General features: G+C 42.2%; 1 protein-coding gene across 1 annotated transcript in view; it reads left to right on the top strand.

Moving 5' to 3' along the window:
- The window catches only part of MAST3 (microtubule associated serine/threonine kinase 3), a 114,788-nt gene that overhangs the window by 54,721 nt on the left and 40,421 nt on the right, over positions 1–19,646 (top strand). The window contains exons 10-15 of the mRNA XM_018558944.1: positions 134–266; positions 6,524–6,591; positions 6,936–7,021; positions 10,909–11,117; positions 14,241–14,379; positions 14,685–14,817. Coding sequence (XP_018414446.1) covers positions 134–266; positions 6,524–6,591; positions 6,936–7,021; positions 10,909–11,117; positions 14,241–14,379; positions 14,685–14,817 — 768 coding nt within the window. The remainder of the gene's footprint in view (positions 1–133; positions 267–6,523; positions 6,592–6,935; positions 7,022–10,908; positions 11,118–14,240; positions 14,380–14,684; positions 14,818–19,646) is intronic.

Consider the following 19,646-nt stretch of genomic DNA (forward strand, 5'->3'; position numbering starts at 1 on the left):
TATAAACTTATAGTTTGGGTTAATTGTAGCCACTGTTCTTTATCCTAGGTATAATGTTGTAGAGTAAAACTGTTGCTAAAATTTTATTCTACTATGTTACTTTGCTCAGGGTTTTTGTGCTCTTTGTGTACAGGAGTTTGACCCAGAACAGTTCTATCATCTTTTAGAAGCTGCAGAAGGTCAAGCTAAGGAGGGCCATGGAATAAAAACTGATATTCCACGTTACATTATTAATCAGTTGGGTCTTACAAAGGATCCATTAGAAGGTATGTTTGGAAAATGCATTGCAGTATTATAATATTGTGTCTTGTACATAGTTGGCCAGTGCAAGCAAAGACCATGTGCCTTTCTTTGTTTTACTACTATAGGCGGGTTCACGTATATACATGCCCCCCCAAGCGGTTATAACAAGAACACAGCTGTTCCTGGTACCGTTTTAAACAGCCGGCAATGACTATTCAGGTACAAGCAGTCCGGCGGCTGTACAGCCGCCTGATCGTTTGTATCTGCTCCCCAGCTGTTGGCTACCCTGGGCCCCGTTGTCCCCCGTGCAGGCCCAGCATCGGCACGGCGGGTCTCCCCGCAACGATCAGAGGGATAACAGCAAGCTTCTAGCCGCTGATCTCGCCTCCGATCACTGGACCTGGTGAAGAGCAGTGTCACTGTTTACGTTCTCTGGCTCCTGGTGCCAGGAGAAGAAGCAGGTGAAACAGATTGCTGCTTCATCAGGTTCTTTGGGGTCCCAAGGTGACATTAGGTTTTTGAAAGACCTCTGATGTCTCCATAAAGAGGTCCTGTCACATCAAATTTGCTATTACATAGGGGGCTTGTTAACTTTATTGCTATCACATAGGGGGCGACATGTAAAACAAAAAATAAAAAAATGATAAAATAATTAAAGTAACTTTAAAAAAAAGCAAAACATTTCTTAAAGTACCCCACATACACGCACATACAAACACGTGTCGGGCGCGCCTACATGCAAAAATGAAAATTGCGTCACATGTTACATATTGTCGCGAACGTCGGAGTAAAAGCAATAATTCTCGGGCCATCAATCACTATTAAGGCCCCGTTCACATATAGCGACATACCTTTTGCAGCGGATCCGCACGGCCGGGATAGCGCGACTTTCGGGGCGACGTTCCAGCGACGATCCAGCGACGGTAGCGCGACCTTCCCCGTCGGGCTCCATAGAAAAAAAGCAAAATCGCGCAAAATCCGCCGAAAAAAGGGTCCGGTAGAAGCGACTTGCGACCGCGACGAGCGACGCACGACATGGAGTTAAGACAGCTCCATTGAATAACATTGGCCGGCGACTTCTCGCGATATCGCGCGGCAAAAATGCGCGATATCGCGGCGGAAATCGCGCGACAATTCGCTATATGTGAACGGGGCCTTACACTAAACTGATGAGCAGTAAAAGCTTTTAAAGGGTCGCCTATGGGAAATTTGGGTATTGCCGTTTTTAGCAGTTTCACTGGCATACGCAATTTTAATGCTTGACACGTTTGGTATCAGTTTACCCGACGTAACCACGTCTTTTATCTTTTAACAGAAAATTTAGTATTCTGTTTCTGTGCACTAAATTTATTTTAGTGTATTTTATCCTAAAAATACTGGATTAATAAACATTTGTGTAAATAGCGTGTGACAAAAAAAATTGCAACTAGCATTTTTTTATTGTAGAGGACCTCTGCTTTCCTCTTTTGTATTTCCTCTTTTGCAGCGAAATTGGGATAACACCTATTTTATATTTGTTACAGGTTTCCATTTACAAAACATAAATTGCTTTTACTTGGGTTAAAAATTCTACTAGCTTCTCCTCATTTGTAATGTTGTGAGGGGTTTGTTCATTATAATTTGTAAAATACATTTGAACACTGGCTGTCCTAACAGAGGGTTCAAGGATTACAACCCTGACTTGTGCATTGCATGTTAATGAGAGGAACAGAGTCTGCAAATTTCAGTCCTAAGTCTGAAACAGATCACAATGAAGTTGCTCAGAAAAAAACCTGGATTCAGCCATGTTGCCTGCTTCAACAAAACAAAGTAGGAAGTTTATAAAAAATATATATATTTTTCATTATGCTGTGTGAATGGAAACACATGACAAACATATGGAGGTTTTTTTCGAATTTGACTGCAAAAGTGAAAATAAGTATCAATGCTGAATATTTTACTTCCAATAGCTTTTTACTCCAGCACTCAAATGTGTTTTTTACGCTATTGGCCAGTGTTATAGTCTATGCAATTCAGTGTACATTTACAGGAATTTCCTGTATAGTTGTTCAAAAGTAGCCTGATAATCACAAATGGCACTCAAAATTGGAAACATTGTTTGTAAATATTGAGCCATCAGATTAGCCCACACAAAATTAATTTCTCTATTGTTAATTGAGGGACACAGCACTGAAGATTCTACACCATGGATTATACTGAACCTTGCAGGATAGTAAACACTTTGCACAAAATTCACAATACCAGACTAGAAGCTATATTCTTTCCAAGGAAGGTTATTCACTATTGAGCCGAAGGATACAGCTGTAGCTTCAGCTCTCTTCGGGCGGGGGGGCCCTTCGGTTCAGTGGAACCGAAGGGGGTGCTGTACAGGCTATTCACAATATCCTGTACAGCAGGCAAAGGCGGCCGAGGTGAAGCCATATGCTTCGGCTCAACTGAGCTGAAGTGACAGCCTGCCGAAGGCTGGCTGTTCGCCCTGCAAATGACAGCTGGGTGTAGCCAGCAAAGCTCCGCCCAGTTGTAATGACAGGTCATCGTCCCCAAATGTCCTGAGGATACTGATCTGTCATTAAACAATAACAACTGGGCGGAGGCGGCCATGATGTCATGGCCGTCTCCGCCCAGTTGTTTATTGGGCGGGACCTGCTGAAAGACTCTAGCAGGTGCCGGCCAATAGGAAACAAAAGTTGCCAATAGGAAACAAAAAATTGTTGTTTTGTTTTTTTAATTTCTTTAGTTTCTAATTTTACTATTTTTGTTTACATTTTTAAAATATTTTTTCAACCTTATTTTTCCCCCCCACCTCTTTTCACTTATTTTCTATTCTTCTCGGTACCATGGAGGCTCGGCGGCATTCGGCTATTCACTTACTGACGTTCGGCCCTTGTGAGAATAGGGGCGAACGGCAGCGAGTGAGCTGCCGGAGCTTCGGCTCAGCCGATCCAGATGTTGGATCGGCTGAGTCAAACTCCCTCTGCACTTCGGCTCAGCCTGCAGTCGAACGTCGTTCGGCTCTGTTCACTTCGGCTCGGTTATTCACTCGGCTGCTAGGTCAGGACTTCTCAGGCAGATTTGTTTTTTACTCCAGTAAAGCAGCTGCTGGATATATGACATACTAATGTCTTTCCAGTCAGAAAACAAGTGCATGTTTTCCCAGTTTCTCTGCGACAGCCCTTCATGGACTGGGTCACTGCAAACATACCTGTAGTGCTTACAGAATGGGCTCTGCCTTTGGACATCACGGCAGCTCCTGAAATGTGTGCATTCAATGCAGATGTTCTCTTCAAATCCAGAACATAGACACATTAGATCAATAGATGCTCTGTGGGCTTGTCTGGTACTGCTGAGCAGACTGTGTCCTGCTAGGCTTCTGGTCCCTAGGGGGAGCTCAGTGGGTAGTTGCCTGCTTTTTATTGTAGCCTTAGGGCCCTGGGTTTGTGCAGTTAGTATTGCAACCTAAAGTGCACTTATTCTGTTACTGACTGCTGCATTTCCTAATCGCTACTTCAGCTGCTATTGTGTTCCCTCCTCTGCCTTCAACACAGCTATTATCCCCTAAGGTTGGTGTGCTGGTATCCTGGATGGGCTTGGCTATTCTGCTCTGCAGCACACTATAGCTGTGTTTTTTAATCGTTACCTTATTTCTGCATGCACTGCCTGTCACCCTAAATTTGACAGCATTTGGGCATGCTCACTGGGTGATGCCGGCACGTCCTCTTCAAAACTTTACTCCTCTTCTTCATCTATAGGCCTCTGTAACGCCTCTGGGCTAGCCGTTTGAATTTTGTGCATAGTGTCCTTCCTCCTGTAGGGAGCAGTATAATCCATGGTATAGAATCTACAGTAATGTGTCCCTCAATGATCAGCGAAATTGATGTTACTGTGAGTACAAAAAAATCCCATTATTTTAATTACGACTATATCATAGTTTTCTGAATCACTCACTGTTGTTTTTAACACTTGGGAATTTCAGCCATGTCCAGTTATTCTGATCTTTTGGCTCTGTATTGTCTGCATTTGTCCATATATTTTAATGAAAATCTAAAGCCCTTTTCCACCTTTGTAAGTGATGAGCGTATATTGTGGTAATGTAGAGGTGCGGTGATGATGTATACAGGTGAAACTCGAATAATTAGAATATCGTGCAAAAGTAATTGCAGTAAGTTCTGCAAAAGGGGCCCAAACCAAGTACTGAGTACATATGCATGCTTGTACTTTTCAGAGGTCCGATATTGTTCTATGTACAATCATTGTTTTATTGCTTGCATGTAATAATCTACTTTTTTGAGGTTGTGGATTTGGGGTTCTTGGGGTTTTCATGAGCTGTAAGCCATAATCATCATAATTATGACAAATCAAGGCTTGAATTATCTTGCTTTGCCTGTAATGAGTCTATCTCACATATTAGTTTCACCTTTTAAGTTGCATTAGTGAAATAAATGAACTTTGCACGATATTCTCATTATTCGAGTTTCACCTGTATATGTGCACATTTTCATTACATGCATTTGCTGTTTTTATGGACTTTTTAGTAGGCCTGAGTCCTACAAATTTTCTCCACTGGAAACTCAGTATGACACTGGGGTCCCATTGTAAAGCAGCTGATCAACTCCCTGTGAGTCATTGTAAGGCCTTGTTCACACCAAGCGCGGAGCAGATCCGGACCAGAGCAGGTGCAGACCGGATCAAAACTGCGTCCAATGTATTCCTATGGTATTTTGACCTCCAGTTCACATCGCAGCGTGCGGATCCAGACCAGATCAAGACCAGATGAAAAAAAATGCGGCAAGCCCTATTTTACCTGCTCTGGATCTGGTCTGAAACGCATCTAAAACGCATCAAAAATGCATTCAAGTGCCTGAAAGCCCATGTTAAACTTTAAAAAAATATATATATTTTTTTTAACCAAAACCGGCCCTAAACGCATCAAAAACACATCCAAAACGCATCAAAAACGCGACACAACCCACTACACTGCAGGTGCAGAAACCTGACCGGATCTGGTCTGCATTTGGTGTGAACAAGGCCTTACAAGATAACTGCACACCGACTCTGCCCTTCCAGGTCACAGTACACTGTCTGGGGAGGGGGGAGGGCTGGTGGAGTCAGTGCCACTATGAATACTAATGAATAGGGGTAAGAGAGCTCAGAGAGAGTGTTATCTTACACAAACTGCTTGTAGAGCATTTCAAAAGGAGCCATGAAGAGGACAGCAATGGAATATGCCTGTTTCATGTACACTTGGTGTACATTGCTGGCATATGTTTTTTTTATAACCCCTTCATGACCAGTGACTAGAGCTGCAGCTAACGATTATTTTCAAAATCGATTAGTTAGCCGATTATTAGGTTCGATTAATCGGTTAATCGGATAAACAATAAAATAAAATGACGTACATAGAACGCCACTGGCATGTGGACCGTTTAAACAGACTCTGTTTACATTTGTAAACATTTCCATTAAAAAACACGTGGTGGCAGCGAATGTTTGGTGGGTAAAGGGTTAATTGCGGAGTTAACCAACCCTGGTGACAAACGCTCTGTCTGCTGGCCTGTGATTGTGTCCCGCGAGCTGTGAAATCTCTGTGCAGGGTGAGACCGGGTGGTATCGCCAAGTCCTTGTAACGCCCACCCTTGGTTCAGAACTGCGTATAGTCACGTGTGATTGACGTACAGCGGGTTCGGTGACGGGCATACGTCACACCCGGGACTGTCCCCGCGAGCACGAGCGTCAACATAAACACGCGTCGGGTGCGCCTATGTACGAAAACGATGATCAGGCTACACATGTTGGGTATCGCCGCGCATGCCAGAGTGAGAGCAATCATTCTGGGGCCAATATTTATACGTATCTCTAAACTGATGACCTGTAGGGGCATTTAAAGCGTCATCTATAGACTTTTTGGGGTATTGAATTTTTTGTCGCAGTTTCATGGACGCACACAATTTTTAACCTAGGCATATTGGGTATCTATTTACTTGTTGTAACCTCATCTTTTATATTTGAAAAAAATTATATTTTATTGGTGCAATATAAAAATTTGCAACTGCCGACATTTTATTCTATAGGGTCTTGGCTTTCAGAAAATTCATAATGTTTGGGGGTTTGAAGTAATTTTCAGGCCAAAATGTGAATTATAACATAGGTGCAGAAAATGAAAAACAGGCCTCAATCATGTAGGGGATAAATACCTCCGCAAAGGTGGAAATGGGCTTTAAGTCATATCCTTATTACAGCTCATGCACAAGTTATTCATTGTACTACCTTATTCTGTCTGCAGAAATTGATCAACTAGAAAACTATGACACTGAATCCACCCTACAGTTGGAACAGGCAGACTATCAAGAAGTAAGTGTAACCAATGTGAACTTTTGCATTGTAATTCTGTTGGATAGAAATAAATCCCCCCCATCACTAGTGAATAAATATTTAGAGCTACAAAATCAGTTCAACACCCAGAAAAACTTTTTGCATGGCCAAGCTTAGAAAAAGTGATACAAGTATAATGCATAACATTTTTAGGGGAAATGACCATTCTTGTTGCCTTTTTAAGCAAGGGAAGGACAATTTGGTTGTTTTGGGCAACAAGAACTGACAGAACGTTTTGTTCTTCAGATACTTTTATGGTTTGATGCTTTCTGTCTTCTCTTCCTGTTTTTATGTAAGTGCTGTCTTTGTGTTCTGCATTTCAGACTTGCATAACGAGCACTCCTAACAAAAGGAAACCAGGAGAGTGGGATTTTGAAACCATCAAGTTGATCAGCAATGGAGCCTATGGGTACGTGATTTAGATTAGCAGTTTTCTCCGTTTGCAACACACAGAGGTCAGACCCATTCATGTACAATGGGTGGCTGCCGCAAAGCAACATATTATTATTATTATTATTATTATTATTAATTTTATTATTTAAATAAAGCAAGACCTTATTAATACATGTATGCTGGTCATGAACTGAACCTTTGTTTCAGTGATTCTGTCCAAAATATGCACCACAAGATTTCCTGATGATGTTTGATACTGGAAGGACAGAATTAACTGGTGCTGATTTGATTCTGACTTGATTTAAATTTCTGAATGCTACCAGTGCATACTACCTGCTGGGATGTCTGTAGTGGACTGTTTCTACCCATAGATATAAGAATTGTTGCCTGTTCCATTCCAAATCGGCAAGATCAAGTAACAATTATGGGTACCCTCAAGTATCAGCTGCACTCCACCGGTATGCATGTAAAATCAGCTTTTATTGTGTTGATTCCAATATAAATCCATAAGTATACACCACCAAACAATTGCCCATGTCTCCTACGTGTTTCACCACCTAGGCTTAATCATAGAGGTGAAGCTATTCTATTTCCGTACACCTTATATCCAAAAGTATCCACCCCTTGAGCAGGTGTAACCCTTCCATCCCTTCTGCTTGGTCCCAGCGCAAACACCTCACCATCTACCATTACAGGGAAACTGCAATATACCTCGCCCTCTGCTAAAAAAAAAACTGCACCGGGGCCAGAGAAGAAGCGCGGGACTAGGAAACAAAATAAGTTCACATCAGAAAATGTCTAATCGACTCATCATTATGCAAACATTTACATATAAATACATTGATACAAAAATCAAAATAATAATACAATAATCCAAAAACCTGTGCACATTAAAAGAATCAATATGTAGTTAAAAAAATTATTTCAGGTACCATTCGCTGTATCCAACTTGTAGATAAAAGCATACACTATATTTGTCAAAAGTATTGGGACGCCTGCCTTTGCATGAACTTTAATGGCATCCCAGTCTTAGTCTGTAGGGTCCAATATTGAGTTGTCCCACCCTTTGCAGCTATAACAGCTTCAACTCTTCTGGGAAGGCGTCCACAAGATTTAGGAGTGTGTCTATGGGAATGTTTGACCATTCTTCCAGAAGCGCATTTGTGAGGTCAGTTACTGATGTTGGACGAGAAGGCCTGGCTCACAGTCTCCGCTCAAATTTATCCCAAAGGTGTTCTATCGGGTTGAGGTCAGGACTCTGTGCAGGCCAGTCAAGTTCCTCCACCCCAAACTCACTCATTCATGTCTTTATGGACCTTGCTTTGTGCACTGGTGTGCAGTCATGTTGTCTCCGGGCAACCGCCAAACCCAGACACGTCCATCGGATTGCCAGACAGAGAAGCATGATTCGACAATCCAGAGAACATGTCTCCACTTCTCTAGAGTCCAGTGGCGGCGTGCTTTACACCACTGCATTCGACGCTTTGCATTGCACTTGGTGATGTAAGGCTTGGATGCAGCTGCTCGGCCATGGAAACCCATTCCATGAAGCTCTCTACGCACTGTTGTCTGTGGAATATTTAGTAGCAGGGACATTTCCCAGTTAGACTTATTGCACAGGTGGCAACCTATCACGGTACCACGCTTGAATTCACTGAGCTCCTGAGAGCGACCCATTCTTTCACAAATGTTTGTAGAAGCAGTCTGCATGCCTAGGTGTCTAATGTTATACACCTGTGGCCATGGAGGTGATTGGAACACCTGAATGCAATGATTTGGAGGGTTGTCCCAATACTTTTGGCAATATAGTGTATATGTGTCCACGTCTCTCCATGCACGCTCTTCAACCTTAAAGGAGAACTATGCGGTTAGGGCTTTTCCCCATAGTTCTCAGGGTAACGGGAGGACACAAACTAGCGTCCTCACGTCACCCTAAGCTCAGTATATCGCGATCTACAGCTCGCGGTATACTGAGACGCCGCAGCTGAAGCGGATCCCGACAATTATGTCTGGATCCGCCCAGCTGCGTGAGTGACAGCTGGCTCTGCCTATCTAGAGGCAGAGCCAGCTGTACCCTCCCACGTCCGTTCCGCCAGTCAGCGCTGGATGATCGGAGCGGGGAGGTGGGAATCCAGTCACTCCCCTGTCACGGCAGAGAGCTGTGACAGGATCGAGAAGTGAGCGAACGCTGGTATGTGTTCGCTCACTTCCCGATCTACTGAGCAGACCTGTGACAGTCTCATTGTCACAGGTCGGCTAGAACTATGAGGTGAGTGAAAAGCACTCACCTCATAGTTCTCCTTTAATCAACCCGGTAATAGGATAATTAACAACGTCTAAAAAGTGAACATCTCATATTGTTATCTAAACATGTGATATAACCAAGGTGAGCATGGGCAGAGAAACTGTTCACACACCTTTCCCAATATTCTCTCACATCTCCATGTACCTTACAGTAAAACTAACTTTATTATACATGTAAAAGAAATAAAGCTTCAGATATCCTGAAGACAATAGATTGATATCATAATTAACAATATATATTTTCAAATATTCATAGGGCCATGCAGAAGTGCATATCTATAAATATATTAAACATTTAATGTATTATAATGGAAATTATATATATTAAAAAATTCCTAAGTCCTATAAATCAATGATGGGTGTTTTAAAACATGAAGTGATTAAAATCTGTTGATGTACATTTTTGGATTACAAAACAAAATCTTGATCTAGCTCCTGGATCTTTAGGGAAAGGATCATTGAACTATTGTGTAAGACCTTGGTTCTCAACTGGTGGGTCGTGAGCCAAAAGTGGGTCACGACCCTGTATCCACTGGGTCGCCACATGCCTTCCACTTTTCTAGGTGAGAGGCTCCTCAGCCTCCCCGCAGCGCAGCACTGTCAGTTCTCACACAAGCAGCCATTCATAATATGCTGCCCGGCGCAGAGTGTCGACTTGAGTTGGAGCAACATCCATACGTGCATTGCTTGCAGCTCCCTCGCATATCCTGGAGTGATCACATTCTGGCTTCCGGAACCTCTACGGGCATGCATGGAAGCTGTACAAGCAATATACATATGGATGGAGCTCCGTCACAGCACAGAAGCTCACACTGGACCGCAGGCTAAGGATCCGCTCCAGTTTTCGTAAGGTAGGGAGACTGGATGAACCTTAAAAAAAAGAAAAAAAATTATGTCTGTGATTGTGTGTGTGTCTGTCAGTGTTTCTGGGGGCCGGTTCACACTAGTACAGTGCGTTAATCACACAGTCCCATGCGATCGATTAACGCACTGTACCATGCAATCGCACCTACCGTGCGTTCTGGTGTGGGAGGTGCGTTGTATTCATGCCATTCCTTTAAAGGGCACCCCAAATGCACCTCCCACCACAGTTTGGACACATGCATCGGAAAGTGGGCTCCATTACAGTGTGACTTGGGTCGCGACTTAATGACCAAGGACAAATGTGGGTCCTGAGGTCACACAGATTGAGAATCACTGGTGTAAGATCACCTTGTTTTTATCTATGGGCTAGTGGCAACTGTAAAGCCTATTAGAATGTAAGCTCTTATGAGCTAACCTCCTGTATTGTAACTGTACTGTCTCCCTCCATTTTGTGAAGCAAACAGTTGGCGCTATATAAATCCTGTATTATAATAATAATTCTCTCTTACATGGAAAGGACCATGACTTTGCTTGCAAATTTAATTCTTCTGAATGAGCCATTACTTTCCATCTTTATCATCTTAACTTCCAGATTTCGTAGGTCCTCTTTCACACTAGCCATAAGCAATCGGTGAAAATGTTATGACATTGTGGTGGCAAAGATTTCATGTATTTTCTGTTTGTAAAGATTTGATTACAGATATCAGTTGTTTGAATAATACTTTCTCCTTTTAGTGCAGTGTACCTGGTCAGACACAAAGAAACTAGGCAACGCTTTGCCATGAAGAAGATCAACAAACAGAATTTAATACTGCGAAACCAGATCCAGCAAGTTTTTGTTGAGAGAGACATTCTTACCTTTGCAGAAAACCCATTTGTAGTCAGCATGTTCTGCTCATTTGAAACCCGACGACATCTCTGTATGGTGATGGAATATGTAGAGGGTTAGTAAAAAAAAAAGAAAAAAATCTGTCTATTATCACCTAATTTGCCATAATGCTTCATAATGAAAATAACATGTTATATAATAAAGAATGTGTATAGACATGACTCAAATATAGGAAGCAAAAGAAATTGGTGACCGTGGGCTACATGAGACTTGTATTGACTTGATCTTCCTTTACTAATGTATAGAAATTTAGAAAAATCTGTATAGAGACATAAACACCTATTAAAACTTGCTGCTGCCATATATTTAAAAACAAAACCTTGTCCTCTAAACACATTGCACAGTCACACTATCAATGCTGGCTTAGAAGAAGTATGCACTAGATAAGCATAAAAGAGGATTGTGGCACATTAATATATAAAGTTGCAGCTCTTTTTGACTGTGCTACTTGATGGTTTACACCTCAATGTATCTGATTACTTACATTTGTAGCTACTGTCCAGATGGTACTTGTGTAGAAAAAGCAAAACTTTTCATGCAAAACATTCAGCTAACATTTTCCTGTTGGAGTACTGTAGTTGTGTATATTATAGCAAAATTTTAGTTGCGCCACAGCAGGATTTCATTTGCATAGTAATGCAATCATATTTGTCACAGCAGGGTTAAGTTTGCATAACAATATACCATTCGCTCACCCAGAAAAAAAGGTGATACCGCTGTAGCAGATTGGCACCTCTTAGTGGAATTTCTTGATCATGTTGTTATTTTATGGTTTACTTCTCATTGTGTTATATGTAGTTATCACACCTGTAGCAATGATCAAGATGCAGGTGTCTGCAGTAGCAGGTTTCTCCTTATGTGAATAGGGCTTATCACTTAGTCACCGTGTCTCAGAACAGCAATCCTGTATTTATTGGCACTGCAAAACTGACAACACTGATTAGGATTTAGGTGCAATGTTGTCAGCCAACCTCAGAAATTTAAATGGTGTCTGGGAGGTTTCTGCATTTGCAGTGTTTTTAAAGAGATAAAACATAGGAACACATGCATGTATTGCACAGCATAATTGTTGCTTAGACTTATGCTATAAAGTATATCTAAAGTCACTTTTTTTAGTTTTGAATTGGAATGCTGAGAGTAGATCTTATTTACTGCTGTGCCCTTATTAAGGAGATTCACCCCTTAAAGAAAATTGCACACAAAATAACCGCAACTGTCTAGTTTGTGGTTTTCCTTGCTTAGATTACATTTTCTATCACTTCCTGGCATTTCTACAGGACACTAGGTAAAAGCAAATGTGACATAACAGTGGCTTAGTGGTTAGCACTTCTGCCTTGCAGCACTAGGGTACTTGGTTTGAATCCCAATCAGGACACTATCTGCATGAAGTTTGCATGTTCTACCTGTGTGGGATTACTCTGGGTACTCCGTTTTCCTTCCACACTCCAAAGACATATTGGTAAGTTAATTGGCTCCTGTCTAAATAGGCCATAGCATGCGTGTTTAGGCATGTATGCATGTGAGATGGGGACCTTAGATTGTAACCTGAGTGTAGGGACTGATGTGAATATACAATATGTAAAGTACTGCATGAATTGTCAGCACTATAAAACGCCTAAAGTAAAGAACTGAAATTTTTTTTTGACTGTTCATAGACTTTTTAAGATCCTGTATGCTGGAAAGGGCTTATGTGTTGAGGATTTGTAGTACAGAAAAGTAGAGGCAATGACATCATGTCAACCAAATAAGAAGCACAGTATATTGCTTTTATCACCTTTGCTTATATAAGAGTTTTTAGGCCTGGTTCACACCTGGGCGTTTTACAGGGTGTTCCTACGCGCTGTAAAACGCTCAACATGTGAAAACCAATGATTGCCTATGGGCATGGTTCCCACCTGGGCGTTTTACAGCGCGCAGGAACGCGCTGCAAAGCGGCCTACGGCCAAAGAAGTATAGGAGCTTCTTTGGGGCATATTTGCCGCGCGTATCCATTGGGATACAGCCAGGTAGCCCCCGTGAATCGCGGTAAAAATGCGCGGCGCGACAAACGCGCATATTCGATACGCCTAGGTGTGAACCCAGCCTTAGGGATTTCCCTAACAACCAGCCATCTACAAAGCAGTGCACAAGGTCCAATTTAGCAACTTGCAGGCCAGAGATCTCTGAACTGGGGACTTGGAGGTAAGTACAATGTGCACCTATTCAGAGAACACGGGCCAGCCACATTTCCTAAGTCCATTCAAGCTTTTTATTAGATTTTTCCAATACACTCAACAAGCGGTATACTTTTAAGATCACATTTTTGTGAACAGGCACGAGGCATATTCATGCATTAAAATGTCATGTGATGTATCTATTTAGATATACACTTTCTGAACCTGTAGACTACATTATTAAACAAGAAAGAGCCGCTCCCAGAATGACCTAGGAGATGGAGGGAAGAAGAAAAATCCAGGAAGTCCGGGGGAGGAAGGATGTAGAGGGGTCGAAGAGGAGGTAATGAGGTTCTACCTTCAGCCTGGAGGGTCTGGAGTTTAAAGAGACGTCGGACTGTTCGGGGACAGAATAGGGTGTGCGTAGTCAATCCATGGCTGCCAGATCCTCACAAACTGTTTGTTAGTATCCAGAAGAATACTTGTCAATTTTTCGTTTAGGAAGAAGTCCATCCGCCGTTTGACTTCATCAAATGACACAAATTGCTTTTTCCAGGCTGAGGCGATCACCTGTTTAGCAGCCAGCAGTACATCAGTAGTGGTCAAACAGTGTTTGTCTCTGGTGAGGTTTGTGGGTTTGAGATGCAAAAATATATTATTTCTCTCCCGTTCATTGAAGGACACAGGGAACAGATCGGAGATCATGTACTGTAGGGTAATATCGCCACCTGCAGGAGAAGGACGCTAGGCACAAAAAAACTAAAGACCAATTACAGCCTAGGGGCGGCCCCTGCCGGTGGCCAAACACCCCACCTGCTGACAAGTCTCCAGTTTTTTGCCTAGCGTCAGGAGTAAGGAGCTAAGAATTTTTTCTCGGTATTCTTACCTGCTTCTTCCTGATTTTTTCAGAGGAATCTTCTAGCAAGTGTACTAAACATCTAACTAATATTTGTCATTATCTGCTTTTTATTTGATCAAACTGTATAACCATTCTGCTTATAGCTAACATTGGGGTTTTCTTCTAGGTGGGGATTGCGCTACTCTTTTGAAGAACATGGGACCCCTTCCAGTAGACATGAGCCGCATGTATTTTGCGGAAACTGTCCTGGCACTGGAATATCTGCACAGTTATGGGATTGTTCACAGAGACCTCAAACCTGACAAGTTAGTCATTTTGTTTTAAATGTGTGTATAACTTCCATTGCTTGTGTAACCTATGCAAACAGCATATGATTGGAATCTTTCTTTTGTAATCAGAAATACAATACTGGAGATTAAGTATGAAGTGGCATGTTGGGTAAAATCTGATACAGCAAGCAACCTTTTCAGATTTTCTAGTGTTTATTTGTTCTTCAGAATCTTAGCATGTTCTACCACTACAGCTGACTGTGAATGATGTGTGGAGATGTCACTCAGTATTTGCACCTAGTGGGGTACGTTCTAAATTTCACTTTTCTCTGTATCTACAGTTTGCTTATCACATCTCTTGGGCACATAAAGCTTACTGACTTTGGCCTGTCCAAAATTGGATTAATGAACATGACTACAAATTTATATGAAGGACATATTGAGAAGGACACACGGGAGTTCATTGACAAACAGGTAGGTACAATCTAAAGCAAAAGTTTGACAGAAGCTTTAAACAGACACTCTTAAAATGCCTGCTTACATTTTTTGAAAGTTTCTGAGGTTGGCAGGGCTTCTAATATGCAAATTATCTCACCACCTATAACTGACAACCACACCTTTTTTGTTCTTTGCCTGCATTGCTTTAAGAAAATTGCAAATCATTGTGTGCACTGTGAAATGGTGAAGAGGAAGAGCAGTGATTACACTCAGCAGCTGATTATTTTTTAATTCATCCCACTGTTATGGTTGTTGATCATAGTACACCTTATAAACAAAGCAATGTTTGCTAAACTGATTCCTTTCCTGAGATTGTCTTGAATCAATTTATTTGGTTGGTGTAGATGAAAATAGTCCCTAGTGGAGCTTCTAACGGTCATCTAGACCCTAGTTTGCACCTTGAGTACGGCAAGAGGGAGAACTCCGTGTTCTTTGACTTTGCCATCTACACTGGCAATTGGATGACACTCACCCTTGCCTCTGTAAAGTGATGTGTCCAGGTGGCCTGAGAGAGCTCGTGGGTGTGGGTGTAAGGCTACTTGCAGCTGTGTGCCCTGCAACCATACTCTTCTCCTCGAGAATGGTGGAGAAATCAATCTTTTTCTAATACTCCTTATCTCAAACTTAAATGTATGGGCAGACTTATGGTTGCTTAAAAATGTCTCATGTACACAAAACCTTCTCACCACACTGGCTACCTAGTCAACTGACTGACTAAATACTACTGACAAAATACTTTAATTGGCATGGATCAGTAAGGTTTAGAATGTGTTTTCCCAGTCTGATTACATTGGTCTACAATGAGAAAGCTTTGGAAATGAAAGTAGCTAAATTTTACCAGAATTGGGCCACTTATAAAGGAAAATTTTAAGGCCTGGGTATTAATTGGCTCCAGTTTCCAAGATACAGCTTCAGGTCAAAATTGCATCAAAATAATTCAAAATTACGAGGGGGATGTGTGATTATGCTCTAAAACTTTTCTGCAAAATATAATATAGCAATGAGAATGGTGCCACACCAATCATTATAAATGCATCTTTTTATTTATACCAATAACATAACTTTCCATTCATTTATTGTTTTTTCATGTAACATTTTCATGCTTTTTGCATGAAAAACTGACAATCTCTAGCATCTGATTAAACGACAAAGTTCCATCTTTGTTCGGTATCTAAACTGCACTTTTTGGCTTTTCTTTTGTGAACTTTTGGGTCCGCTGACATTGACGGCCCCGGATCAGCTGCATCCTGCTCATCGTCTTTATCATCATCTGAGTCTAGAGAGTAGGATTCTGGTGGATCTGGAATAGGCAAGTCCTCACCATGGGGTACAGGACGCAGTGCGGATGGAATGTTTGGATATTCCACGTTCCACTTCTTCTTTCTTCGGATCCCTTTTGCAATTAGGGGAACCATGCAGAAATAGCAGTCGCTACTATGATGGTGGGTTTCCTCCACACTATTGGGACTGCAAAAGGCATGGACTTTTTGTTCTTGTTTAGCCAATGACGCAGATAAGTTGCACATGTAATGCAATAATAATGAGGGGCCCAACTCTTGTCCTGATCCCCTATTTTGCATCCAAAATATAGGTGGTGTGCCCTTTTTTACCACTGTCGTCATACTGCACTTTTGAGATGCAAATTTAACCTCGCCACAAATGTAGCAGAAGTTATCTGCGTTGTTTACACAGTTTCGAGGCATCTTGGCTTCTGAGGGAAAATATCACGCAACTGTTCTTTGGAAATGTAGTAGTATACAAACAGACCTCACTATTCAGAGAATTCCAATACTTCAGACTTTTTTGAAATTCACAGCAAATCCAGTATAACAGTGAATAAAAGTGTATGAAGCAACAAATGCCAGCACTGCACACCCCCAACCAGCGACAACCTCTCACATGTTTCACCCGTAGGCTTATTCATATGTCTCTATGAATAAGCCTATGTGAGAGGTTGTCACTGGTTGGGGGTGTGCAGTGCTGGCATTTGTTGCTTTATACACTTTTATTCACTGTTTTACTGGATTTGCTGTGAATTTCAATAAAGTCTGAAGTATTGGAATTCTCTGGATACTGCGGTCTGTTCGTCTACTACTACATTCCAAGGTGGAGATGCACCTATTGGACTAGCACCTGGGGAGTCCTGATGGTGGCTAAGGAATTGGAGCGGTGAGATTTCCTTTGGCTCTACATTTGTTCCTTGGAAATGTTAGGCAATGACACTTTCACAAGCCACCAGATGTAACTGTATGATGCGTAGATCTGACCAAGACAAATATACCTTGCAATAAAAGGAACAATAAATTACAGTTGAGTAATAATCTTTATTCTCAAAGTGAAGATAAATATATACCCTTCCATGTAGTACCATTTTCATTGTTCTACCGTACTTTGTCGAGCAGTAACGAGGCATCATGATCATCAGACACCTCCCTCCCTTGTAGGCAAATATACTCGCCTTTGTATAAATCTTTATTGTGAAATATCTTGAAAACTAGGGATGCACCGATACTAGTATCGGTATCAGTGCCAATACAGAGTATTTGGGCGAGTACACGCCCAAATGCTCCGATGCCTAGCCCGATACTTCCTGTATAGCGCTGCTCGGCTTCCTGATTGGCCGGGAAGCCGGCTCCATGCATGATTGGTCGGGAAGCTGGCCAATGAGGAAGCCGGACGCCGTGTAATGACGCGGTGCCCGGCTTTCTGCCTGGCCGGGAAGCTGGCTTCATGCTCCCTCGTTACCTCATGACGAGAGAGCATGGAGCCGGCTTCCCGGCCAATCAGGAAGCCGGGCGCAGCATCATTACACGGCGCCCAGCTTCCATGATTGGCCAGTAAGCCTGCTCCATGCTTTCTCGTCACCTAGTGACGAGAAGCATGGAGACGGTTTCTTTGCTAATCGGGAAGCCGGGCGACGAATCTTTACACGCTTCCCGGCTAATCAGGAAGCCAGGTGGCGAGTCATTACACGCCGCCTGGCTTCCTGACTGGGACTCGGTATTCGGTATCGGCGAGTACCGGAAAAAAATATCGGTACTTGTACTCGGTACCGAAATACCGGTATCGGTGCATCCCTATTGAAAAATTTAGCCAACCAGCACCTTTTATCACCTGTTTTCAAATTCATCTAATCAAAATATGTAAGAATTAACACATTTTATCTCAGAGGTCGATAAGTTAGCAAAATTTGTTGACCAGTGTTACAGAGCTTGTGTATCACTTCATTTATTTCCTACTGGGTATGGCTGAAATAAAGGAATGCTTTGTATTTATTATTAACAATTATGTTTTTCGAACACAGAGAGGGAAAAAGTTTTTTCCAGAACATAAACTCAGACTTTTTTGTGGTAAAGCAGCCATTTTCAGGATCACATTTTAGGCATTGTGCCAACGAGGATGGCTCTTCTGCATTGACAGCATGTCACTAAGAAGAAGACAAATAAAGTCAGTGCTTTATTTTACTGACTCTTCCGCTTGCATCCACTAAATTGCTCTCAAATCCACCATGCTGACTTTGCCCAGCGACAGGGCCTCTTTAGGAACCAGCCCTTACACTGCTCCAATATCGTTCATGCCGCCGAGACAGGGCATTATGAGGAGGCAGTCATGCAGACAGTTTAGAACTTCACATTCCTCTCAGAGGGCTTCATTGAGGGGGAACTATCACTTCCTATCAAAAAAAAAGTAATCAGGTCTGGCTGACTTCTCTCTCTCTCTCTCTCTCTCTCTCTGTCTCTCTTTCGCATCCTTTTTTTTAACTGATAGCAGTTTTACCTTTAGACAGGTCCTCTATAGTGCCACTAAAGCAAAGGAGTTCCACAAAGATAAAAATATGAAATATGTAAACTGTTTACTAAAATAATTTCTTCTTCTAAAGCGACATAACAGTTGTTTCAGCTTTGTGTTAAATGTGCTGGATTACTTCACAACCAGTGACAGGTACACTCTGTTATTTAGACTGGATAAACACAGCTGACGATGCCATGCTCCCCTAGGATTGGGGGGATACCAATTAGTGATTACATGGTGATCTTTATCAGTCTTCTCCTCAGAGCATAAGATGCCTGCTCCTCTCCCAGTCACTACACACTCCAACTGACAAATATCCCTCCCTCATGCACTCTCTCTCTTGATTGGAGCAAAGTTCACCAATCATCAGAGAGATCATATTTCTTTCTTGTCCATTTAGAGATATAGAAGGTCTATCACCTTCAGGTTATACTGCTGCCTACAGGAGGATTAGACACTGGCAAACAAGAAAAATGTAGGCCAGCCTAGGATAACCTCTTGTATTACTAACATGCCTCAGTTATTTTGCTAGTGTCCTAGGAGAAAGGTTGTCTTTTCTTTAGCTCTGCCGGAAAAAGTTTAACCTATTTTTCTAACTTTTTTCCTTCAGTCAGGATTCTTTTGCACTTCTAGAGCCGATTTCTATGATTGCAGCAACCTATCCTCAGCTTCCCCTTTGGAGTGCCCTGGCGCTGCTGAACTAGAGATTGCGGGGCTAGCCTGGTAGTGACCTTTGCACACTGGGTTTCAGTTTTACAGGCCCTCTTCTGGTAACAAGTTAGACACTGAGTGCTTTCCAGGTCTACAGCCATTGGCATTGCCTCAGTACTTGCCTTGTTTCTGACTTACTCTGTTACCTGTTTTGTTCAGGTCACTGGGCCCACTAAAAATTTTAATTTTCCACTGGTTTCTACCACCGAGGGAGTGAGCACTGACATCATCTACTGGTTGGAGTGCCTTGCGCTCTTTTTCAAGGAAGTATCTTCCTGTTGCTGCTCCTGCATTGTAAGGGC

This window comes from Nanorana parkeri, unplaced genomic scaffold, assembly GCF_000935625.1.
Source record: "Nanorana parkeri isolate BGI_ZX_2015 unplaced genomic scaffold, ASM93562v1 scaffold369, whole genome shotgun sequence".
Classification (NCBI taxonomy): domain Eukaryota; kingdom Metazoa; phylum Chordata; class Amphibia; order Anura; family Dicroglossidae; genus Nanorana; species Nanorana parkeri.